Source organism: Patagioenas fasciata, chromosome 1, assembly GCF_037038585.1.
Source record: "Patagioenas fasciata isolate bPatFas1 chromosome 1, bPatFas1.hap1, whole genome shotgun sequence".
Taxonomy (NCBI): domain Eukaryota; kingdom Metazoa; phylum Chordata; class Aves; order Columbiformes; family Columbidae; genus Patagioenas; species Patagioenas fasciata.
Window position 1 is genome coordinate 207,589,035 of NC_092520.1, and position 26,122 is coordinate 207,615,156.

A 26,122-nucleotide genomic window follows, 5' to 3' on the forward strand; every position below is an offset into this window, starting at 1 on the left:
GTTGCAATATTTGACATTGTTTCTGCACTAGCATCGTCACGGCAGGGAGGAAGATGCAGAGTCAGGGGCATGGCTGCTTTATACTACCTAGGCATTTATTTAGGTGGAGAAAGAAGAGTGGCAATTAAAAGCAATTAATTACAGTCTGTATGCTGGGGCAGGGGGAGGATGGCTCCGACTTAACCTGTCATGTAGGTGTTTGATATGTGTCCTGCGTTGCTGCTGCTCACTGTGACGGCGTGTGCCTGAGCTTTAAATATCCTGCAGTTCCCGATATCTTGTTTCTCCAGCAGGCTCTGCATTTCATTTTCCTCTTCTCTCTAGTGTAAAATTTGGCCTAGCTTAAGCTTCTTTCCCTGGCTGAGAAGGTTATTTCCTTCCCTCCTCTCCTCCCCACCCCCTCATCCATCCTCTCCTCCTCTTGCAAATGCTCTCCGACCCTGATTTGGGGTTTCTCTCCCGACAGTTAGCTGTGGGCTCTGTGGATGCTTTGCTGTGACGGAGGGCCGAGGGCTGACCGAGTCGTGGGGAGGATTTGTACGTAGGAAGAGAGGCGATGGCTGTGCAGCGTGCTCCCGAGTCTGCTCTGAGCTTGCTGATGGTAAGTGCTTGCTGAAATCTGTTTGGGAAGGGGGAGGTGGGCGACGGGAGCTGCACCGCTGGGATTTAGGGCACCAAATCCATGGGAGGATTTTGCATGAGCCACCGCTTGGCTTTTACAGGTCCCGGGGAACTTTGCAAAGGGCTCATCTGGTGCTTGCAGGGAGATGTTCCCCCTGCAATGGGTTTTAATGCATCTGGACCAATGTTCAAAGCAGGATTCTGAAGTCACCTTTCTGGCAGAGCTGGTGCTTGCACTCGGGGGTTTATCCTGAGCTGTAGTTTTTCATTTTGTTCACTCTATCAGTGTCTTGAATTCTCACGTCCTTCTGCCTTCTCCTGCTTTTGCCCTTGCTGAGTTTGAGACAACTTAAAGGATGAGACGGGGAGTGTGATTTCTCTGTTAGATGAGAGGCATGTTGTTAGCTGTGACCAGGTATTCAGATGTTGTGTCATTTGGGGAATGACCCCCTTATGCAGTGAATCGCCATTCAACAAGCTGTAGTGTATGTCAGACCTGCTGCTGACTGCAGACCGTGGGGGAATGACTAGGATTTATCTGAGCTATTTGCTACTACATGTTGAGCCACTGACCTACTTCTCAAAGTTCTGCATATTTATAATATTTCAAAGAAGATTATTTAGCAAAACACGTGGCTGAATCCAGAAACATGCCACTGTCCTACTGCAATTAAAATAAACCCTTTTGGTGGGGTATTAGAGGGTTGTCTAGATTTACTGATTTTTTTTTTCCCCTCTTCTACTTTTGTTGCCATTTTCTATGCAGCAGCACCAGGGATGGTTGTAGTGTAAGATCTCTGCTGGATGTTTTTCTGCCGAAATGTCACTGTAATGTTTCCACTGGAGAGTTGTTATAAGCGAAGAACGTGTGTACGTGCGCGTGTGTGTGAATGCATAGATATATATGCATTATACGTATTTATATAATTATTACTACTGATCTCTTTTCTGATTGTATTAGGAAATGGTCCCTAGCACTCAGAGATATGAGTTCAATAGAGGGAATGCTACAGGATAATAACCCTGTAGTGCCTAAGGTTGTTAACAAAGGTCAAGTTGAGAAAAGCAAATTTTATGTCCATTACTCAAAATGTTAAACACGCTATTAAGCCTCCGCATGGCTTGTTTTATATTTGCCAGTGACTGACTTGCTGTGTAAGGTCTTTTATTTTTTAAATTCTATTTGCTTACCTGCAGCCTTCCTGGCTTTTTAAATAACCTCTTTCTTTTTCTCTTTCAAAGACAAATTGATGGGCATCTGTCACCCTTGTGTCATTGCTTGGGCTGTATATACTTTTAGTTTTACTACCTTCTTAATTCTCAATTTAAACTTCTCCCTCTCCCACCTCTGTACTCCTTGAACAGACCTTGTCAAACTCTGGTAGGGTGCCAAGCTCCCCACAAATTTTCCCCCATAAAACATGGATTTCTGTGGCTACATGGCCTTGTCCCACTTGTCATTTTGAGGTGTGTCGGGTGTTAATACAGCTCTGGCCTGTAGCCTGGATCCCTTGGGTCTCCCGACCTTGGGCACAGCCCTGGGCAGGGCTGTTGTGGTCTCCCAGCCTCACCTGGATGAATTGGGTTGGGGGTCCACAGCCGAAGGGGTTCCTGCCTTTGACCCCGTGGATGGTTGGGGTGGTGAGGATGTATTTCTGTGTTTCAAGAGGGCTCGTATAACTCTTTAGGCTCTGCTTTACAATAGTCTGGTACTAAAGGCTGGTTGTGGGTGTGGAAAAGGTGATTTGATGTGTAAAATGCTCCATTTTTTGCCAGTTGGTGCTTTTTCCCCAGATTTTTCTAGTGTCATGAATTATTTTAGGTAGCTGTAGAAACCTCATCCTTTCCCCTCAGCTCTGCCTTGGCTTTGATTGCATGCTTGAGCAGGCTACCCTTGAATCAATAAGAAATCCTTGCATAATTCATCCCACAATGAGCAGCTATAATGGCATCTCTTCTAAAACTGCCACCCTTCAGAAATTAAAGGATTAGATGTCTTCAGGAAGTCCATAGAAGTAGCTTTTAGTACTTTGATGGGCTTTCTCCATTGAGAGAGTTTTCTTTTAGCAATGAGAGGTATTTTAGTACTGCATTGCCTCTGCAATAGGATGCAGAATGTTCATCCAACCGTCCACTTTTTATGAGACCTAATTGTCAGCAGCACTTGTCAGTGCTGCATCATATTCAGTCTGAAAATAACTCCTTCTCTGTGGGATACCTCAAAGCACTTTCCATTGCAGGTAAAGAAACCAAGGTACAGAACCATTAATTGACTTCCCTGGAATTTCATGCACTGAATTGAGTGACCCAAATTAGGAGTTTGCTCATCCCAAACTCCTTTCTGGCCAATTAAGAAAGATGGGCATCTCCAGCGTATGGGGTTTCCTTCCTATAGAAGGACCTTCTATAGGACACAGGTATCTAGCATCAGTATGTCCCAGCAGAGAGATCTGTACATGGGACCACATAGCATTTCTGGGGTGCCACATGTGATGACAGCTCATGATGACTTACCTGTGCCTGCAAAATGCCACCCAGGGCATGGAGTTGACACAGCCTAAAGCAGCTCCCAGATGACAGGTCAGTGTGGATCTTGTGCAGCCATTAGAACACCGAAGAATCTCATTAAACCTTCAGACTTAGGTGGACAGGTCCTACTCAAGTTTAGTGAAATAAATATTGACCATACAATGAATTAGTCTAAATTGAATCTGATTTTATTCTGCTGGTTTTTTCTAGCTACCTAAACACTCAGATGATTCTGTTTTTCTGGTTTTTAGTGACTTTTTTCTTCTCCAAGGCCAGGAAAAAGGCTCAGTGCAGGAGAATTTCAGTCTTAAACATGTATTCTTTTCAACATAAAGATAGTGTTTTCATACAAAAACAGTTACCTGAAAAGATAACTGCAACTTGTCTGTTCTGACTTGTATTAGGAACGACTCTGTTTGTGCGTGGCCTGTAGGACTCCTGCCTCCACCTTGCTCTGGAGAACACAGCAGATGAGGGATGTTGCTCAGTTCAGCGTGGAGGAAATGAGGCTGAACTGCCCAAAGTGGCTGTGCCTGTAGCATTATCAAATCATTAAAACTGAGCTTCCTCAGCTTCTGTGAACCAGGAGGGGGGAGCACCTAAGCATGAAATAGCAAATACTGTGTCTTGTTAGGAATGATAACACCTGCTTTGTTACAATCATTAATGTTGATGGGAGTAAGTGCAATACTAGTAGGATTTTATGTCTATCTTATTAGTATACTGTAAAACTTTAAAGCTGCAGACATATTGATTGTTCAGATTTTAACAGCACAATAAGTTATGATATCTGGTATCTCTTGAGACAACATTACTGTGTCTTGTGAAAATAGATCTTAGGGACTTGACCTTCAAACTACTGTAGGTCATAACACTAGCACTAATTAATCTGTGTTAAATGACAACAGAGGTTCAGATGAGCAAGGTATACAGCTCAGTGTATACCAATTAATCCAAAATAATCCTATAATAGTAGGGAAGAAGAGCATGATTTTCTGTTTCCAGAAAATCTCGCTCCAGCCAGCAACTCTCACTCCCTCCATCAATTTGAATTTTTACTGTATTTATAAGCTCTCTGGTCTGTATATATAAATGTTTCCCTTGAAGAAGTAATAATGTACCATTTAGCAAACAAATACACTTGTAAATTAATGAGAACTGTTGTGTCTGGAGAAACATCTTTCATTTCAAAGGACTGTATAATTCTTTCACACTCTGAAATTCATTATTTTGTGGCTGAGTTGCATTCAAAACTGTCGCTGGAGTAGAGGTGGATGTGAGATATCCTAGGTAACGCTAACCACATGGGACTCACCTCTATAGTTCAAGGGGGAAAAGGCTGTCGATGGAATTTGGAACATAAACTCAGGCCATGGTGTTCACAATGAAGAGTGAGAAGCTGGCTGGCCAACCCACTGGTGGGTTGCCAAGCTCAGCATTTCCTTGCTCTGCTGGGTTGAAGGCATTGCAATGGGTGTCTAAGGCAGACACCTGCAACAGGAGGACATGTGGAAACTGCCCTGTTTCTAAAGCTTGGTGTAAATAATTAGCATCTGAGTGTCATTCTTCGATGAAAATGCTGCTCTGCTTCCAGTCTTCCTTTTAAAGAGGGTTCTCCTGAATCATCCTTCCATCCCCCAAGCTAAGCTGCACTGCAGTCCCCAAAGCAATGCGAATTTCCTCAATCTGATAATCGTGAAACGCAGCACCATACTCTGCAGGATTTTCTTTAAAACACTCTTGCAGATATTAATTGCATCATTACTAAATGCTGTGAGGGCTATGGCCTGCTTTGTTGGATTCTGAGGTGTTGGACTTGACAATGTTCTGGGTGTTCCATCCATTATTTCACGTTTGACTGGTAAGTTTTTATGCCTGAAGTCTAGCCTCATGAAGGCAAGGTGGGTAACTAAAAAGGTGTAGAGTTTCTAAACCCTATTTAGACCTAGGACTGTCTCTTTGTGCCATAAAACTACATTCCAGACCATTCAAACCTCCAGACAGATTGCAGCAGCACAGCTCAGCTTGAAGGATCATATAAAAGCCTTGGGGAGCAGCAAGGTTACAGTGAGGGGATGAGGTCATTCTCTGTCTCTCTCATCTTAGGCTTAAATTATCTCTACGTTGACAGTATGCAAAAGCCCTTGACATTCAAACCTCCTTGCTGCAACCTCATCTACGGACCACATTGACCTGGAAGCAAAGCTAAGCTTGGCATACTCCATCCGCGAAATAAAACCCACTCGTTTCTTTCCATTGCATGGCGTAAGGGGTTAATGTATTTCTCATCTGATGCTGAAGCAGTGTGACGTGTCAGCAGTGCGTGACCCATACACGGATCTGGGTGTAAGCAGCATTGCTTGGGAACGCATAACGGCTTCCCTGAAGAATTGGCTGTACCTCTGGCATCTGGCCCACTTCAGCTTCATGCCCAAAATTAGGTCTGTGGGGATACTTGAACAGCAAGGGGAGGTGATTATGCAGCCCCTCTCTGTGCTCGTTTTGCAGATATTTGCACCGTGCAGGTGTGCAGGCTGCATCCCAGAAGGTCCGGGCAGGAGATGATAATGCACCACAGCACCTGGAGGTCACTGGGGAGGAGCTGTGCTGCAGGAATCTCCCTCTTCCCTGGCTCCTTCTTGCTCCAACCAGGCAGTAATTTGCTAATGGGCTTCACGAGCAGCAAATAGCTGAGCTGTGCTGGTTGCTCTTTTGGAGGATGGGGCGAGCTTTGTGGCTGCTTGCTACCACGGACTGGGAATTTAGCTATTTCTTGTTGATGAGTTCCTCTGTAGCACTGAAATGTATCTGAACTTTACTATATGCCTCCATAAACTTGCAGTAAGACTTCAAACACCGTGATTTAATTCTGCTGAAGGAGATTAAACACTCCCTGAGATTGCTCTTGGCTCCCCTGTGGTGGATGTCACCTTTTACCCATCTGAGCTGGAGGCCTATAAAATTGTTATGCCTTTGATTCTGCCCTAGTGCATGCCATCAATTTTCCTTTCCTTGTCCCTTTGCATGAACTTGCTGTAGAAGAAGCAGACCATAATGTTTGCGTATCTGAATTCTGCTATTTATTACTATGCTTTAAAACAGGAGTAAGAGGGTTTACTGGTTTATTATTTTTTATTATTATTATTAATATGTCTTGTGGGTTTTATTCCAGCTGCTCATTCTGAGTGACTAATAAAATTATCTCATCAGAGAAGCGGCCATTAATTTATTTTTTTTTTTATGATACATGAGAGCGTGGCTATTTGTAGAACAGAATTACTGGGCACTCGAGTGAATGATCATTATGATTAATTGGAGCCTTTCTGCAATTAGGGGGGAAGTAACATATTAACAGATTGAGAAGATCACTAAATATGACAACTCCTTTTGACAACATATAAAAGTATAATGTCACTTTGGTGTTGGTTAGTTTGGTGTGGTTTTTTTTGTTGTTTGCTTGGGTTTTTTTAATAAAATGCATTGGAAAACTTGACTGGTATCCATAATAAAAAAAGAAAAAATGTTAAAAAGGCTGTATTGACACAATTAAAATGCTATGCTATGAATAACTACTAATACATAGGAAGGAATTGTAATATTAGGTGATTGCAATTTTTCAGTTCTTTGCTTTCTGTTTGAGAAAGACATACTGCCATAGTCACTGTATTCATAACTTCTACAGCACGGCATAGACTCCATCCCCCTGACTGGCTAATGTGGGTTTCACATCGGGGCTCAGAGGCGTACAAAAATCCCACATGGATCCTTCCTTGGTGCATCCCGTAAAAATGCAGATTTTTGTGACTTGGTGCCAGGCTGTTGTGCTCAGGTGGCTTGTCCTGCAGGTGCTCGTGGAGCCTGCCAGAGGCAGTGATGGCCCCATCGTTTCATGTGTCTTGCTGAAAATAGAAGCCACCAAGCTGGATGCGGGGTCATTCGGAGAGACCAGACTGAGTTTTAGACTCTCCCCAGCTGTCATACTATGCCTGGCTCTTCATGGCCACTGTGAATGATGCTGGGGAACGGGTGTTTCCACCACTGGCATGCCTTGGGTAAACATCTCCCCTGAACTCCTACAGATGCACCCTTTTTGTCCCCGCATGTGTTAATTCCCTCTGCTTTGCAATATCACCAAGGGCAGAAGCTTGCAGGAGTGAGTTGAAATCAATCATTGGGCAAACAGGTTTTAACAGCACTGAGTATCTAACCATTCTGAACCCATCAGCACCTTCAAGTGATATGAATTGTCTTGTTTAAATGAATTCTTGGGTTGGCATGAAGCTGAAACTCTCAAAGCATGTGAAGCAAGGCTCCTGCTTTCCTTTCTGAAGGGTTATATCATAGAATCATAGAATCATTTTGGTTGAAAAAGACCCTCAAGATCATTGAGTCCAGCTGTTAACCTAACGCTGCTGAGTCCACCTCTAAACCATGTCCATAAGAACCTTATCTACATGTCTTTTAAACACCTCCAGGAATGGTGACTCCACCACTTCCCTGGGCATCGTGTTCCAATGCCTGACAAACTTTTCCACGAATAAATTTTTCAAAATAACCTTGGCACAACTTGAGGCTACCTTTTCTCATCCTGTCGCTTGCTACTGTCGAGGGTTTAGATTGCGGGGTGACAATAAAACCCTGGCAGATGTATTGTTAACCTTCTCTCTCCCCCACTTCCCCCTTTTGCCCCTTCCTCTCCCCCCTTCCCACTCAGGACAGGCAATCGGGAGGGAAAGAAGGACAGAGAGAAGAGAGTTGGAAAAATTAAAAATGTTTTACTAATGCTACTGATAAGAACAGAGAAAATAATACAAAATATACAAAACCAATCTTGAAAGTCTCAGCAACTGCAGAGCCAGCACCCAAAGTCCTGGACTGGACTCTGCAGCCAACCGGAGCTGGATTCAGTCAGTCTCTAGGCCTCAGTTCGCAGGGACGACCAGCAAGGTCCTCTCCTAATGTCGGCCATAGACAGAAGAGAAAAAGAGGAAAAAGGGATGAGATCCTCGTGATCTCCCACTTTTATATGAAGTATTCACGTGAATGGAATGTTATACACAGTTGGTTAGTTTCTTGGTCACCTGTTTCTCATTGCCCCTCTTGTGAGATGTCCATCCGTGCTTATCAATAACTTCACATTCCATTGCTATGTTTACCAAAACTTGTATCTGGTTCTCCAGGAAAATGCAGCTAATATGAAGGCTTTAGCTGACAGGCAAATTCACTAAAAGAGAAACTTGTTTTTTAACAAAACCAGGACAGCTACTTGGGAGAAAAGACCAACAGTCTCTGTGCTACAACCTCCTTTCAGGTAGTTGTATTCCCACTGAGAGCCCCATTAGCATGCTCTTGTCCAGCAGCAATGCCTGTGACCAAGTTGTATTTCCAAAGCCTTGCTGGAAGGCAGTGTGGTACCAGATCTTCCTTGAGAAGCCTAACAGACATGGAGAGACCTACAGAAATGTGTCTGTCTGTATTTAATGGAAACAAAAACCACAGGGAATGCCAGAAACCTATTTAGAAGAATGGATCTACACACAAAATCTTATCAGTTTTTCACATCCTTCATAGGATTAAAGCTGGTAATCCCCAAATTAAAGATAGCACCTCCTAGTGCTAGCTCTAGTGTCTGGCCTTAGCTTTTCAGAACTCCCCAAAGCTAATGTTTGTGATGAAATGTCAATAACTCACCAGGAACAATGAGGCTTGAGGACAAGGTGATTTGTTTTCAGGACACAGTGCAGAAAATCTGCTGGAACAATAGAATCTAATGAGTGGAAGTAAACCAGGAGAGCATAAAGCTGAGTGCAAAAATAATCTATCCTGATGTTCTTTGTAAATCAGTTACAGAGATATTGGGGCACCACAAAATTTGGTAAAAACAGAATATCCCTTTCCCTTCCTGACCTTACCCCCAACACACACTGCCCACCTCTTGCCAATGAAGAGTTGCTCTCTGTGGTGCATCCTCCACTCTCCTCCCTCCTCTCTATCCATTTGCAGCCACCAGAGAGCTGAAAATTATTTTTAGGATGGTTTTTCTAGTGCAGAAGCAGAATTCACACAGAGCCTTGCTCCACAATATTTTTCTGTCTGTGGGAAGGCTGTGTTGATCCTCGTGTTGCAAGGCTCAGCTTTGGCTCCCCATAATTTGTGTGAAGTTAATGGAGGAGTGGTATAGAACATATATTTGGCTTAATGTAGGTTCAAGCTTTTTTTAGTCTAATATATTAAAATCCAGGACAACTTCACAGTAAATAAGATTGAAATATTTTTCGTTTTTGAAGATGAGGCTAATGAGCCATAGTGGTCAAAGTACATTGTATTTCCTGGTAATTAATTGCCGACCGTGATAGTTGACTGCATAAAACTATGCCTTGGGCCATTAACCCCAGGTCATTAGTACCCAAGGAAATGTCTAGTGAAGGTCATTATTACTGCTGTTATATAAGCTATTGTAGTAGAAAAAAAAGTTGGCATGAGCTTTTCAAAAACCCATTTTCCCTGTTCTGGTCTCTTTTCAGAGATCCGGGAGCAAAAACTGTTCTCAATTATTCTGCATTTACATTGATTTTCAGGGAATTGGAGTTCTTAAAACCAGAGACCAATTAATTGAAGTGTTTGTGAGGATGATTATCTAGCTTTATGTGGCCAAAAATTTTGTCCTTCTCAAAAGATTGGCACAGGTTGTGCTCTTACTGTCAGTCACAGGGGGCTGGACAATGACTGAGCTAAGACCCAACTGATCCCTTGTGTTGGCTTCTTTAGCAGCAAAACATCCACAGCAGGTAGGTGGCTGTGGGGCAAATGGGGGTGGTTGTTGCTACATGTCGGACCACTGGTGTTTGTGTCCTGATACCTCAGGCTTAGATTGAGTTTCCAGGATTTTGGTGATGGAAATCAGGCTTTTTTTCTAGTTATCCTACTGCCTTCAGAGGGGCTTCTAACTTCCATCTCAAGCAGGAGCTGTAGGGAGATTCGCTTTAGTGTTATCCATCAAACTGCTCTGTAGGTCAGAGTCCCCAGAGCAGCAGGGTAACATTTCTACTGAAAACTAAAATTTTAAAATGACAGTTCTAAGAAGGATTAATAGTATTTCCTCCCCTAGCAGACTGGTGTGGTTGAAAATTCCTTATTTTCTAGTTTAAGACAAAGAAAGTGTTAATGAAACCAGAAGATTAATAGAAACATTTTTTAGTACCTTCCTTTAACATGGTATTAATAATAGTAGCACTTATTTACTATATTAAATACAGCTTTATGTTGAATACTCTTTAATCATGTGTTTAAAATAGGATGAGTGTTTCACATGGGCAAAAGTCCTTGAATCAGTATTCTGAGATTGTTGGCTTTAATGAGATTGTGAGGAAGCACTTCAGCTCTAAATAGACAAAATTACAGACACCAGAAGATACAGTGATGGCACAAGAAAAATGATGGGGAAGTTTTGTTACTTTCTGAAGTTCCTTCCAGTGTTTGTTTTCCCCCCATTGAAATTTTGTTTTGGGGTCAGGAGTTAAGTAATTCCATATGAATAGGCCTGTATTGCCCTCTTGATCGATATAGAAACTCATTTTGTCACCATTCTCACTGCACTCTATAATCAAAGGCTTATTTGTTCAGAATCCTCTACTGACAGATTGCTTCTCTTGAATTCTTTTCCTTCTCTATATCGAATATCAGATGCAGTCCCTATTCTACACTGTCTTGCAAGAAGAAAAAAAATTAAACATGCTGCTTACATTGTTTCCAATGCAAATGTTTTTGTATTGTGGGAATGCTTTGACCCAATCTTTCATCAAAGTCTTACTACTAGACTTCCTTGGTCAGGTAGTGCTTAGATCATTTGAGGGAGTTTCTCATTTTCAGGTGCACCATTTAGATTTGAAGAGCTAAATAAAGAATCATCCATGTGAAATTTCCCTTAAAGATTTGATTAATCCAAAGGAATTAAACCTTAGCTACAAAGTCCAGAGGTGCCAGGTGTCTTGGACATAGATCCTGGTTTGAATGTTCCTGTTTGGTTTGTCTTTGTTTAGTAACTCACCTGAGATATCACTTCCAAACACAGGTTTCAGCCATTACCTTCCTACATTTCTCCCAAGAAAATGTATTTTTTCTCACATTGCAAGTAAAACATGTCTGTTGTAGGTAGCCCCAAATACATTTGGTGAGGAAAGGAGGAAATTAGTGCTGTCCACTTGCATGATGAAATTTAAACTGAAGTCAGAGAGCTACTGAACATTTTAGGACTGTGTGACCATGTAGACAAATGAAAAACCCAGTAGCTTTGTACATTGTGGGAGTAAGGAACAAATCCTCTTTGAAATCTGCATTATTGTCAATGTATAATGAAACAGGGGTGGCTTAATTGCCAAAGCCTATGCAAACAGAACAATATATAGTCATCTCTAAATAAAACAGCAGTCAGCTTTAATTTTTAATAATCTTTAATTAAGTAAGGATTCACGACCCTTCTGGTATTTGTGCATTAACACCACAACTGTCTCTGGGTAACCGGAGTTATTCTTTCATATGTAGGCTGGTGTCAATTGATTTCTCCATGGTCAGTAGCTGTAGCTGAGTCTGTTCAAGTTCCATAAAACTTCCCTTGTTGCAGAAAACCATTCCTCTCTGAGAGAGAAGGATTTGATCTTTCTTCTCTCAGGATCAAGCAGGGAGAAGAGTGTAAATCCATATTATCCTGCTTATCTCCATGACATTTTCTTCCAGTTTCTATAGATGCAATCGAAACAATTTGGCTCATTGATCTTCAAACTCTTTGATGATTTCACACTCTGAGCTGAGTGGTGTGACCCATATGGTCACCCTATTGCTTTTCATCAATAACAGTTTTTACCTAGATCAAGATATCACAGTTGCTGCATGTGAGCTATGAATCTTGGAGGTTATTATTGGTTTACTGGTGGAATATTTATTTTAAGACCAAAATGAATTCTTAAATGAGTCGTGGCATATGCACCCTCCCTGGATATTTTTAGGTGCTAAAGCCACTATTTCAATGAGGCTGCGGTGGGGAAAATTGTCCGTAATTTTTCGGATGTACAATTAAAGTGCCATCTGCCTCGGCGATGCAGCAGATGTATAATTGATATTCACTGCTGATTTGTGACTTGATTTTCTGCAGACATTGAATGCTGTAATTGTTTATACAGTATGATCCTAAATACCCATGTGAGAATTTTCCTCCTCACATGTTCCCTACCAGAAGTATAGTTGCCATCCCTAATACTCAGAAGGTGGATTCAATAAAAGATAATTTACAGTTAGCTAGACCAAAACCTTACAGGAATCCAGTGAGTAAATCCGAAGCAATTTTTGAAAAGGACACACTTATTCTTGTAGAATCATGGTTTAATATAGGAAAGATTGCTGGGAAAATTGAAAACGCTGATCCTAAATCTGGTTACCTTTTACACTCATTTAAAGGTAGGATGTGGCTAGGATTAAAGAAAAAGAGTTGGATTTATTTCCCCCTTTTTTTTAGGGGAGCAAACCTTCTTCAGGGGAAAAAAATGACACAAAAGGTTAACCGTAACATCAAGGAACTATTTTCTCCAGGGCAAAGACTATAAAAATGTATAAAAACAGAGATAGAAACCACAGCAATGAATGCTGAAGAGATGGAAAACTAAGACTTTTTTTTTTTTTTTCACTGTCATTACTTTTAAGAAAAGCAATCAGTAAAATCTTGATCAATCAGCTGGTGTTAATTTTACTCTATGACTGGATTCTAAGATTCTCCTTCTCAGAATAGTCTAGACCTGAATCTGCTCATGCTGAAATAAAAGAAAATGTCTCCAGTAACTTCAATGCCAGAAGGTTAGTGGCTCTGTTTTATATTGTTGTCCTTTTTTTGACATCACTGGATTTTTTGCACATTCGTTAAACTCACTGTGGAGTTGCAATGATTGTTCAGGGCTTTGCATTTGGCTTCAAAGGAAAGAAAGAAGTGGTGATATAGAATCTGAAACTGGCTTCATCGCAAGTGACATTTTGAGTTATCATTTCTTAAGCCAGTGCCTGGCTCACAGGAAAAATCAGCTCTCGGGGTGCTCAGAGAAACCAAAGTCTGTTTTGTTGCAACTTGTTCCCTCTTTGCAAGTCACTGCCTATACATGGCACCCAGCATAATCTAAAGTGATGCCCTAAGTCTTCCCAAGGCTGAACACTTGCTCTCATATTTCAGGTTATCTAATGGTAAAAGTCTAATTGTACCTAAAGGACATCATGGTTGACGGTTACAGCATGTAACTCAGGCAGCAACTTAAGCAAAGGACCAAGTGAGGGGATAAGGATGCTGGAGAAGGGAAGCACAGGGAATGCAGGGGAGGATTTGGAGAGGGGAGATCAAGTCAAATCTAACAAAATTTGGCTGCAGTGCACTGCAGATTGGTCTGGTTCTGTTCAGACTTTCTTTCATATCTCTGTTGTTGTCTGAAGAAACCCACCAAGTTGAAGAGAACAGAGTTTCAACCCAGGACAAACAGCAATTCTGATGATGTTAATGCTGTTGAAAGTTTGAAGCAGGGAGAGGAACTGAATTTCTCCATGAGATATCTAGTCACAGACATGCTGGGTGCTCTGCGATAAATGCAAACAGAAATCCAGCTGCAGCATAATAATGGTTCATTTTCCATGTAACCTCTTGTTGAGGTCTAGTTGGGCTCTTTAATGTGACCAGGTGAGAACATCTGAAGGAAAGAAATTTCATACTGCTGCTTGTGTGTTCTTGTGGATTTTATTCATTTCACGGTATGTTCTTTTATATGTTTACTTTTTCCAGTATCTTTCTCTGATTTGTGTAACAAGCTTTTGGATATGCTTGTTGTGTAAAGATTCATCTTCAGGTTGGTTTTATACTTACTGAGAAGGTGGCCCATGAAGGCGTCTCACGACACGTGTAGTGCAGTGCTTGGGCCAAGCCTAGAACGTGTTGGGAAAAACACAAGGAATTAGGAGAAAGACAGAGAGGGATATGCAGAGGGAATGAACTGTGATTAAAGGGATCTGGAAGCTTGCACAGATATGAAAGCAGCATCCTGTGAGGAGCAGGCTGAGCATCTCTCTCTGATGTACATCTACTAAGGTAGCACCATCGTTGTCTCCCTGCTACCGCCTTGGCTGAAATGTGGCTTGTTCTCTTAATTGTACTATGCTGCAGATAAACCAATCAACCGTGGAGAATAATGTTTTAAATATTAGTCACTGACCGGCTGAAATGTTCTATTCATGTTAACACAAAATGTCAACAAAATGAGTTTTCAGTGCCCCATCCAGCCTGACCTTGAGTTTCCAGGGATGGGGCATCTACCACCTCTCTGGGCAACCTGGGCCAGTGTTTTACCACTCTCATTGTAAAAAATGTCTTCCTCATGTTTAACCTGAATTTCCCCTTCTTTAGTTTAAAACCATCACCCCTTGTCCTATCGCAACAAGCCCTGGGGATGTTTGGCTGGTTAGTGGTACCTAGTAACCATTCAGACACCATCTGCCTGGTAGAAGCTCTGGTCACACCTCACTCGTCTGAAGACATCACCTGCAGGTCATGCTATACTTTCATCGGAATCCTTTAAAGTTGTTTTGGCCCCCTGGAGCACTGCTCAGTGTATTTTCTCTCTTAACAAACCACAGCTTAGTATTCCCGTTGGATCTCCAAAAACATGTGAGCAATCCTAAGGGAGTAAGAAATCCCCCATTCCTCCAGGCTGGAAAGACCTCCTTGTAAGAAGAAAAAAGTTTTCTCTCCTCCACGTCTTTTCAACTACAGCTTTATTAGATTAAGTTCTGTCTCTGCCAGTCTAAATAAGACGGCAGCTTCCCCTCGGAGAAGCATTCAAAGCTTCACATAAAGTGTCTTAATTTTTATCATGTAGTGCTGTACGTGGCAGCCATGAGCTGCAGCATTTACAAAGGCACCACAGTGTGAGAAACCACAGCAAGGGCTTCCAGAGCACAACATCTGGCTGGGGAGTCTGCCATGATTAGAAGAAGTGTTATGTTATTGCTAGAATCAAATTATCTGAAGGTGTCCTGCTGGCAAGCAGCAAGTACAGGCTGTACTGAGTCCTAAATCAGTGAGTGCAAGAGAAGTAGTATTAGATCTTTAGATCCCTCTTTGCTTTAAGTTTGGTTTTAGCAATATTCTCATCTAAAACCTAATGCAAAGTGTCCCAAGATACAGGCCGCTGCTGAAGCAAATTTTATTTTTGCTTCTACACGTTAATATTATGGTCTCCAGTTTTGGGGAATGTTTCCCATTAGAAGTTTCCCTTGGGAATGCAAAGGGCTTCTCTGGGAAGCAGAAATTGATGTCTCTCTTGCCCTAGGAGGTCTCTGTCTTACTTAAAAATAGTCTCTTCTAACCCTGGGAAAAGAAGCCTTTACAGGGCAGAAGTCGAGATAACTGTAGCTGAGAATTAAGCTTGCAGGGAATGTGGAGCGGCATCCGGTGGGGTGATCTTTGCCATCCAAGGGGTCAGGCAGTGCAGGTGGTAGCTGCATCCCAGATGAGATGCAGTAGCCGGCTGCGTGGATGCTCCCCTTCTGCTCTTTGTACTCTTCCTTGCCAGTCTGGGTAAATTGATTTTCCTTTGCTTTGTAGCAGATAAATTTTAACTCATAGGTGTCAGCTGCTTCCACTCTAAGGGTTAAGGTGGACTTCTCATTCCCTATTGAATTATTCATATGACTGTCTAAGAAAAGAGAATTATCGGATTCTGAAGGTGTACCTAAGTTTTTAGTACAGGATTGGGCATCACTGGAAGGGGTAGATGGATTTACTTTATTTTCCCCTTATAAAGTGGAGTCATCCTCCTAGGAATTCACTGTTCTCACCTCCCCACCTAAAACTTTTTCCCTTGCTCACAGTCATACCTGTATATGCTACCGTGCTGCTATTGTGTTTGCATTAGTACAGCACCTAGATTTCTCATTGGAGGAAAGTGCTTTATTGTATGAATAACAGAAACTTTGCAAACATGGTGAAAAAAAACCCAAAACATATTTCTTTTTCGTCCTTGAGTCCAAATCTTTTAGATCATTGTAAACTGGATATTTGTCTCATTGGCACAGCTTTGCAGGTTTTCCTCCAGGGAAATTTATGGTAATATTTAAATATGAAGTGAATGGTCCCCTTTAACATTATACATGCTAAAGGAATGTGACTTATGAATCCTGTTAGCAGTAATGACTACATGAGAATATCAAACACTTAGTCAAATGAAGATTTTGCTGTGATGCATCTCGCACTAAAAAGGTTTTTATATATTATATATTGTGCCAAACGTTTTTATGTACCTCAAGTGTGTGGGCTGTGTTTGATGCTTATAGAAGTTGAGTCTGTTTAGCTTTTGTTGCTGACTGCTGGAAGAACATATGCATATGTTTGTGGAGTTGAGCAGAATTAAAGCTTATCTGGATTGTAGTGTCAACAACAGAGAATGTTGCTGCCTGCAGTAAAAACAGGAGATAATACTAAATTGCAAATAAATCATCCACTTTGTCTTTGGAAGAGCAGTGTTATTTTCGTAATTTCTAGTAGCCAACACAGGTGGTATCTTCTGGATAGAGCAGATTCAGTGGAAAGTAGCAATTTACTTAAAAATTGCATGTATGAAATATTAATATAAAAATTTGCTTCATGCAGAGAATATTTGAGCAATTTAGAGTCTGTTCACTGTTCCTTTCTGGCTTCAGGCTAAGCTAAGGGGCTGACTTGAGGATGCTGGTGCTTGTAGCCTGCCAGCTGGCCGGTACCTATGGGATCATACTGGAACAGATGGGAAAGTCAGCAGGCCCAGAGGACAAAGTAGCAGCTGAGAAGTCCCCTGCATCCAGACACTGAGGAGCTTCTAGCATTTGTGTTTAGCCTACACACTGGACTGCACAACTCTGAGCTCCACCAGGGAGCCTGGCTCTTCTCTGCTGTCCTACTCCATGATGGCAAGGGGCAATTATGGGGACCAAAGAGCCACCAGTGTCTGAGTAACAGCAAGGAAGGGTGACTGGGTGTACCTGAAGTGACCTGAATAGAATCATAGAAACATTCTGGCTGGAAGAGACCCTCAAGATCATCGAGTCCAACCATAACCTAACACTAAACCATGTCCCTAAGAACCTCATCTATGTGTCTTTTAAACACCTCCAGGGATATTGACTCAATCACTTCCCTGGGCAGCCTGTTCTAGTGCTTCACAACCCTTTCTGCAGAGAAATTTTCCCAATATCCAATCTAAACCTTCCTTGGCATAACTTGAGGCCATTTCTTCTCATCCTGTCACTTGCTACTTGGAAGAAGAGACCGACCCCCGCCTTGCTACAACCTCCTTTCAGGTAGTTGTAAAGAGCAATAAGGTCACCCCTCAGCCTCCTTTCTTCAGGTCAAACAGCCTCAGCTCCCTCAGCCACTCCTCATTAGACCTCAGCAGGGCTTAAACATGGGCTTAGGTCCAAACATATTCAGAGCCTCTTGCACGAGGATGGGTTGTCACAGCTCCCCAAGTCCCTTTTGAGTAGGGAACGTGATACTCCCAGGACTAGAGGCAAGCATGTCTTCAGAACACATATTTAATCATGTTGTCTTGTTCTTAAGCAATATGTACAATTTTAAATGAGAAAAAAAAGTTTTGGGATTCTTTGGGGGAAGCCCCTCCCCCAAAAAAACCAACACTTTTCCTCCTGAAATGAAAATGAAGGCAAAACAATACAATTACAGCTTCACCTGCTTCACCAGGAAAACCCTGCCTGTGCAAATTCCTGGGGCTCTTTGTTCTTCAGTGGGTTTATTCGCTTTGAAGAGATGTCTTTGTCTTAATGTCATACTAATTACTTGCCCATGGGAAAGATTGTGGGGATTCTGCAAGGTGCGGGAGCACCAGAGTGATCTCAGGGGTTCAGCCTGTCCCTCTGCACCTTTTTGAGCTGGGGAAAAAGCACGCGGTGATGGTGTTTGCCCACAGTTTTTTTCGGATGTTTCCTCAAACCCCTTCTCCAATGATAAGGGCATTTCACAGTGAATCACTGAGGTGGCTGCTCTTGTGGCTAGAGCTGAAAGAGGTTTGAACACTAACTCTCCAACATGACATTAAAAAATTACAAGGGGAAGCAGGGGGCTGTGATTCCACCTTTTTATTCATTTTCCAAAGCAGTGCTAAAGAGTTTTGTTTATTTTGGGTTGCCCGTTCGAATCTCACTGAATCAGGACAGAAAATTACTGAATGCATGAGAGGAGCGCAGTAATCATTTGGGGTCAGTGAACTATAGATTGCAATATTCGGCAGAGTTATTGCACTTGCCTGCGAGCCACAGCCATGTCCCTGCTTTACCCACCAGCAACCACGGCAGAGGAGGGGAAGGATGCTCTGAATTTGGCTCACTTGGCCTTTTCCATTCCGCCCCTGAGTCACCAGCCCTTCCTACCTGCTGAAGTCTTCCACACTGCATTATTGATTATTTTTAATCAAAAATATTAGAGTTATTTTCCCCATTGTTGGTTTTGTTCGTGTCACTCTGCTGATTATTGCGGCTCACTGAGATTATGAAAATAACCATCCAGATCACAAAGTTTAGAGACAGAAAACAGGGAGAAACTGACTAGCCAAGGCAACTAGTTCTGTTTGACTTGATGGTTGATATTTTTCCTCCCTGGCTCTGTCTATATTGTACAAGGTATTTTACTTTTGCTTCCCCAAGGCAATCTACCAATAATTCAATAACAGCTGCCAGTTTCCACTCCTTGGTTTCTAAGCCTCCAGATACTAGACTTGAATTTTGAGGACCTGGTTTCAAGCATTGGCATATATCTTCTCTATGCCCTTGGGCAGTCTCCTTCAGCTGTTTGTATCTTCTGGTTTTGCAAATGGGCTCAGAGCCCTTTTTGCAGGACCACTTTGCACATCTCCAGTGTGCTAGGTGTTTTGGCAGTCCACTAATCCAATAATGAGAGAGGGGAGAAGTAAAATGAGTAGCTGACCTATGCACAAAGATGAACATATAGAAAAAAGGGGAGATATTGATGGAGTGGATTCAAACCCTGCCTCCTCAGCAAGGAAGCCTTGTGTGAGCAGTGGGCAATGGACAAGCTCCCTAAAACCATTCATGAGTTGGAATCAGGCATCTCACCATTGCTACCACAACTCTATATGTAACAGCAATAAGAACTTTCAAAGAAAACTTTATGACCAAACTCTGCCGGCCTGCTTATTAATGACATGCAAATTACAAAAGTTCAAACATTTGCACTCAACGCTCATAGCTGTTTCTTTGATTGCTAATGATGTTGATTCACAAAGAAGAAGCTTTCTGAAATAAAGAGGCTATTTCATGTACCACACCAAAAGTAAATGAAAGGATGTTGCATTTAAGATTTTTTTTGTCATATTAAGCTCTGTTCAAACGCCTCAGGACTCATAAATTAGGTAGATATAAAATGCATTTTACCAGCTAATGAGCTAGTCTTTAATTTTTAAACAGAATAATAACTTAGAGTAAACAATAAACACGCACATTTAGTTGTTAACTTCTGTCCTGAATTTTACTACACGGTTGTCACAGATCGTTATTATTTATTCATGTTACAAGATCAGCACAGTTATTGTACACCTCCTGAAATGCTCATACACAGAGCAAGTTGTCCACCTATAAACTCATGGTATGAACTACCTACTTTTGCCAAGTCTTCCTGCAGACATTTTCTGTTTGTTTTTCTGCTGAGTGTGAAGGTGCTTATTCCTGTTTTAAATACATACATGAATAAGAATTTATTTTTGTCATTTGCCTAAATAGGAGCCTAATTCTTTGGGGAAATCTGATCCTCAGTGCCCCAGCAGGGCTACAACAGTTAGTGAAACTGCCTGGCTGGTTCAGAGTTTGGGCTGAAAACTGAGTAGGGAAATTGTACACAGAGTTGGGATCATCTGGACTGGTCATCCGCTTTCCTGTGAGGGCCAAAGAATAAAAATGGATATTGCTAGAGCACTGACCATTTTGGAGATAGTAAAAGTCTGAGACTAGACAGACTGTGATTTTGAAGGATCTGGTTTTGTTTTGTTTACCATAAAGGGAATGTAAGGGACAGGCTTAAAGCTAAAGGAAATTAATCTGTCCTTGGTGATTTCAGGGTGCAGCCCCTGGCCTCTTCCAGGCACACTTTTTTGGAGGTATGAACCCATAGAAGCATCAAACTGCAGCACTACCCAATTTTAACATGTATTCCTGGAGTACAAGGCTCAACATCAGTATAGTGATGCAGTTTGATTATATGAATAATTTAGGCAATAGAGTTTCCAACCAACAATTCCAGTATTTATTGGTCATAAAGACATTATCTGTCCAAAATATGTCCTCAGGCTTTATCTGATCTCTGGTTTACAAAGAGCCTGGCTAGTCTGGTGTGTGGGTACACGCATACAAAGATGATGACCCAATTAATAATTAGGAAGAGAACAAACTTCATTGAGATAAAACATGCAAACTTTAAAAAGTAGAGAAGAAATATGTGATCTTGAAGCCAAATAAGAAGACTGATCAGTAGATCTTGATGATTCAGCTTCATTCTGTTTGCCAACGTATTTGAAGTTTACATTATCAGACAGACAGAGGAAAGGCTTATCCCCAGAGACTCTTCTTTAGAGTCTCTACAAACAACATTCTACAGCTGAAATAAAATGATGACACTTGGGACTACAAGTACTGATGCTATTACTTGAGAAATGCAACTGCATCAGATTTTTTGCTATGTACAAGATAGAATTTTGCTTGGAAATTTAGGGCCATTTTGCTCTTCATAATGTTGTCTTTGTCTCTTATGACACTTTCAATCTCTTTATAACACTATATTTTGCTGTGAAGAGGCTAAAAATCTGCAACAATAAATATTAATAAATGGAAACTGTATGAGGAAAGTTGTCATGGCAGACAGCCAAGTTATGAAAGATTGTCTGCTTTGACTCTTATACAATGTTACTGAGAAATGTACTGTATAAACTCTTTTTTGGCTAAATTTAAATAGTAATCTGGGTGGCTGGTGATAAAAAATACCATCAGGATTCACTGGATTCTTATTATTTTTCTTTTATTTTTTAATTTTAAAAATCTACCCTAACAGAAAAATAATACCAGAAATATAATCAAGGAATGTAGAACAGAATTTATCCAGGTGTTTAAAGCAGGATTCTCACATATAAACCCCCAAAGAGGTGAAGTTCACAAGTATCTCCAGTAAGACACACATTCTAGTGATGGTCAGTAAGATGCTCCATTGTGTCACAGGAAATTTGCTGCTCTTGTGGCAAACTGCAGTTTTTCTGTAGTAAAGGAGCCATAGGTTTACCCCATTGTGGAGCAATTTGCTTTATATTCTGAGATACAAGGACTTCACCCCCTTGTTCCTCCCAAGATCTGTGTGGCAGCAGTACCTGGTTCAGATTTATAGGTCTGTAGCCCTCCATGTGCACAGTAAGGTTTGCCGCCAGCCTACAAGGGATGTACTTGAGGTGCAGCAGCTATGATGAGTGGATTGATTTGGACACTTCCATGCTGTATGCAAAAAGTCCTCGGGCCACCTGGACAGTCCCCTGATTTGAAATAGTTTTAGTGTTGTTTAAGGAGAACATAAATAACTGGGAAAAAATAAATGTCAAAATATTAGGCCAACCTAATAAAATCTATGTCTGCAGAATACTAAAATCTAAAGAAGAATGAAGAATCAGTTGTCAGAGACCATTTCAAGTCAATGAAGCAGGGATCCATGTCCCCTAGAATGCAACTCACAGACTCAAACAATATTAGGATACCTATATGTGCAGTACAACTTTATGTTATTACTATCAATGGAGATCTAGAGAGTGGAACTGAGAAATGGTCCCAGCAGGAGTCATCTCCTTAGGTAGAACTGAATCCCTATTGATGGTGTTGACCAACATGCAGTGGGTGAAGTTTGATGACCTTGTCAGGTGTCCAGTTTCACTTGGAATGCCTTAAGATATCTAAGGTATCCATCCACTTGTGTCTGGTGGATGTGAGCCAGGACCAGAGTAGCAGCTGATGGTGGGGCAAAATCCCAAAGGGCAGCTCAAGTGGACCTGCACAGCTGTATGGGGGCACCTGGGCTGTGTTCAAAGGGTTATTGTGTGGTAAAAAGGAAGGGAAGAAACTTCAGGCTTCAAAGATTTGCTCTTGACCATAAAACTGTAGGCTTTAAGGACATCTGAGATGTGAGTTTGCCAGCTCTAATCTTCATTTGCCCAGGCACTGATGGATCTACAGGTGCGTATGTGTCAGCCTTGCCTTTCAGTCTGGGCTGAGGCTCAAGTCTGCACCCCAGGATCTGGGGCAAGATGCTGGAGTCATTCTACCAGGTCAATAGGGATGCACATCTCTTAATTCCTCTTATAACTCAAGGCAAAATTGCATCCTGGTTCTGTGCAAGCACACAGGGAGGTCTGCCACAGCTCAGACTTAGGGAATAAAGACTGCTTTGCTGATATCTTCTTATTCTACTATATATAGGAGTGAGTGGGATGGGGAAATTATGGACACTGGGGAGAAAGGATGTAGTTTACACCTAAGGGAACATGCAGCAGATAAAGTGATGTTTCTAAGGCTCAGTCCCCCACAGGAGCCAGACAGATGACTGCTAATCCTTCCCCAGGGAGGATGAAAAGAGATTGTACCCAACAACACAACTGAGCCTTTGTGAACAAGTACAAGTGACCCTCACTGCCCTCTTTCCTGGCTTTATTAACTCTTGTATACACGTGTTTATTAGCTTTGAAAACAGAGGCTATTAGTAAAAAGAAAATATGTGGCAGGAAAATGTTAGCAACCGACACATGCTTTAAAAATTGTGCTGGGACTTTCTAGCTTCATAGTATTTTTAAAATATTTTTTCCTACCATCTCTACCAATGCTACAAGTAGGACATAACCACAACATCGCACCTCCAAGACACAGAATGTCTATTGCGTTGGTGTTAGCCACTAATAGGATTCCAGTACAAAGCACTTTAATCCATTGCTAAGTGACAGTGTAGTAATATAGTTTGAGGAAAGGACATGACTAACATGCTACTTCTGCTCTTCAAAGACTCAGCTTTATAATCCTCTGCAAAAACCTTCGTTCAGGTTTCTGGAAGTATTCTGTAACTGCCCACACATGTCTTTAAATATTGTCTCAAGCCCTGCAAAATTCAGTCTGTAATTAGTTATGCTTTCAGTCTGTGAATCACCACATAATGGTATATTTTGTTGGAGCCATAACTATTATCTTTAATATTTCAGCAGACTAATTGCTAATGCAGCTTTAAGAACCAGCAGAGTTGTCACCAGCAGATTGGTAATTTTATCATCACTGCTAGATAAGGCTTGAATATGACATCTGGTCAAGTATAGTGTGTCAGCATCATGTCTGAGTTAGGGGTAATGAATACTCCCGATCCCATTTTTCCCTCAGAAGTTTCAATGCTTGTGCAGGGATACATCGACATGTTGTCTGCTGATCATGCTGGTGCTTGTGAGATGGTAGGTTTTTCTGGATTTAAAGCCATATGTGCTTGTGTAGTTGAGGTCTATCGTGGTTGAGGACTTAACACTTTCCTCACCTTGATCTTATTCTGGGTCATTCAAGCTGGATAAGTTTAATCCTTTTCTGTACACAATAAATCAGACTTCAGTTATCTGGAAAGCTTGGTTGTGATTCATCTGAAAAACTGCAGTGCCTATAGGATGTAAATCTAAGCGAACCTAGGATCTGTTTGTAATAGCAATGGAGCTATTCAAATATGCACTCTTGTCAGTGCAGCCTGTGTTTGGCTAGATGAGTTGCACCGTAAACTCCATTGACTAGATTTCAAGTGCTATGATGGGAGTCTTAGACAATTTGCTCAGCTGTGGACGTGTAATCTTAGGTGACATAGATCCTATCATTGATAAGCTTACCAGACTTGAAGCTCTTTCTCCACCATTAACTCATTAAAACTGCACACTATTACAGCACTGATCAATATCATAGTTCTTGTGTTCTGTTGAAAGAGGTCCTGAGCTTTTCTGTCTTTCCATAATGGTATCCATATGACCTGTCTGGATGCCAGAGTCTCAGTCTAAAGAAGACTTCGAATTCTGCCCAAAAGCATGTCAAAAACTGAGGTCTTACACAGCACTGCTGAATGGGATGATGCTCAGCATCCTTACTGCAGCCCAGTGAAACTTATCCAACTGTCTCAAGCATGTTGAATCAAAGCTCGAAAATGGAGATCTGGAGAAGTCACTTTGCTGAGGTGTTGCTGTCATTTTCTGATCTGTATGAATTGTTAAACTGCGGGTAAGGTGTGTTTGGCAAATGGGCAAAGAATCTGATGTTGTGATATGAAAAATGCATGTGTTAGAGAAGGCTAGAGTTAAACCTGTTTTATTAGAATCACAGAATCATAGAATATTACTTTGTCTCCAACACAACGGGAAATGGGGATATGCTGCACTGGCTAAAACACAGCTTAATCTTGTCTCTTATTCAGAGACCCTGGCAGAGCCACCGAGTGCATGATGATGAACATCTAATGCCCACAGCTGTGTCTTTGCATGGCCAGATCACGGGCTGCCAACACTTGCTCCTTTTCTGCAGTATAAATAATGAACTATAAAGGCTGATGCTTTCACAAATGATTTAGAAACCTTACTCCCTTGATGCTCAAAGAAAATCAGGCTCTTAAATTGCTGTATAACCCATGAAAGCGTTGTGTCTTTAATATCAGCGGGTTGTATTATATTAAGTAAATATCCTGGAGGTGTTAGCCTTACAGTCAACAGGACATTGGCTTCTAAATGCCTTTGTTGGTCCATTGGGATAGGCTTTGTAGGAAAAGTTAATGTCTTCTAATAAAGCAAATGATATCTGAGGACAAGAGGAGAGTCTTTGGGGCATATAAACCAGTCTCTGGGTCATCTGTATTGTGAGTTTAGACCTCAGTTTCAAGGTGATGTATGAGCCTTTCAACATGTCACTCAGTGCAAAGATATACGATGTCTGACTTCTTTCTCCTCCCCCCCTTTTTAATGCTGGTGTAAATCAGAAATGGTTCAGTGGAGCTAGACTGTGTCGAACTGTCCAGGAGACTTGGACTGTACAGTATATTACTGGTACTTGCTTGGAGAGAGACAGTAACTCTTACCTTTTCAGCACATCTCAGAAGATGCTGGACAACTCTTAGCTCCCTGTCATTTTCTTTTTTCTGATGATCTCAAAACAGAGAAAAGTCAATAACTCTGGCAGGAAAAAAAAAAAGTGCCCTTCAACTGGAAGATAGAAGCCAAGTAAGAGCTAAGATATTTTGTTATAAGTACAGTTTGATGCTAAATAAGGCCATGGATATTTTTACCACATACTGGCTTTTTGAAAGCTTAATTGTCTTCATTCTGCTCACACAAATCAAAATGATACTTGTTGGCAGTATGGACCTAAAAAAAACCTAGTTGCTGTACTGAGAGATGAGAAAGGTCTATATGAACCAACTTTTTTTTTCTTTTTCCTCTTTTTTTTTTCTTTTTTTTTATTTCCTTAGAGCAATTATAGATGTGTTCTGTGACCTGCCCTTATCTTTCTCTGACTTGTCTGCATGCTGCAAGCCTCATCACAGGCTGCGTGGGTCTCTCTGATATCCGTGCATGCAAAGGCTGCAAGACTGAATGCAAACTCTGAAGCTGTGTCCTCTCTTGTTGCCAGGGAACAGTGATGAAGAAGTGCCTGGACTAAACTCCAATTTAGGAACCGTCTTTGCGATGAGCTGCTTATGTGACCTTAGGCAAGCAATTTGTGTGGGGTGAGATTCCTCTCTTCTAGTGTCAGGCTCTCAGAAGTGAAGACTCTGACTTAGTCTGATGGAGGGCTCTGCCCATGGGAGGGGACAGCAAGAGAGGGAGGCTGGTACCCTATTTTAGACATTTGTCTAAAAACGGGA

General features: G+C 41.6%; 1 protein-coding gene across 1 annotated transcript in view; it reads left to right on the plus strand.

The window, feature by feature from the left end:
• The first annotated feature begins 541 nt into the window (after window positions 1-541).
• Window positions 542-26,122, plus strand: part of FRMD4A (FERM domain containing 4A) — a 388,388-nt gene continuing 362,807 nt past the window's right edge. The window contains exon 1 of the mRNA XM_065829459.2: window positions 542-601. Within this exon, the coding sequence (XP_065685531.1) occupies window positions 557-601 (45 nt within the window). The 5' untranslated portion in view covers window positions 542-556. The remainder of the gene's footprint in view (window positions 602-26,122) is intronic.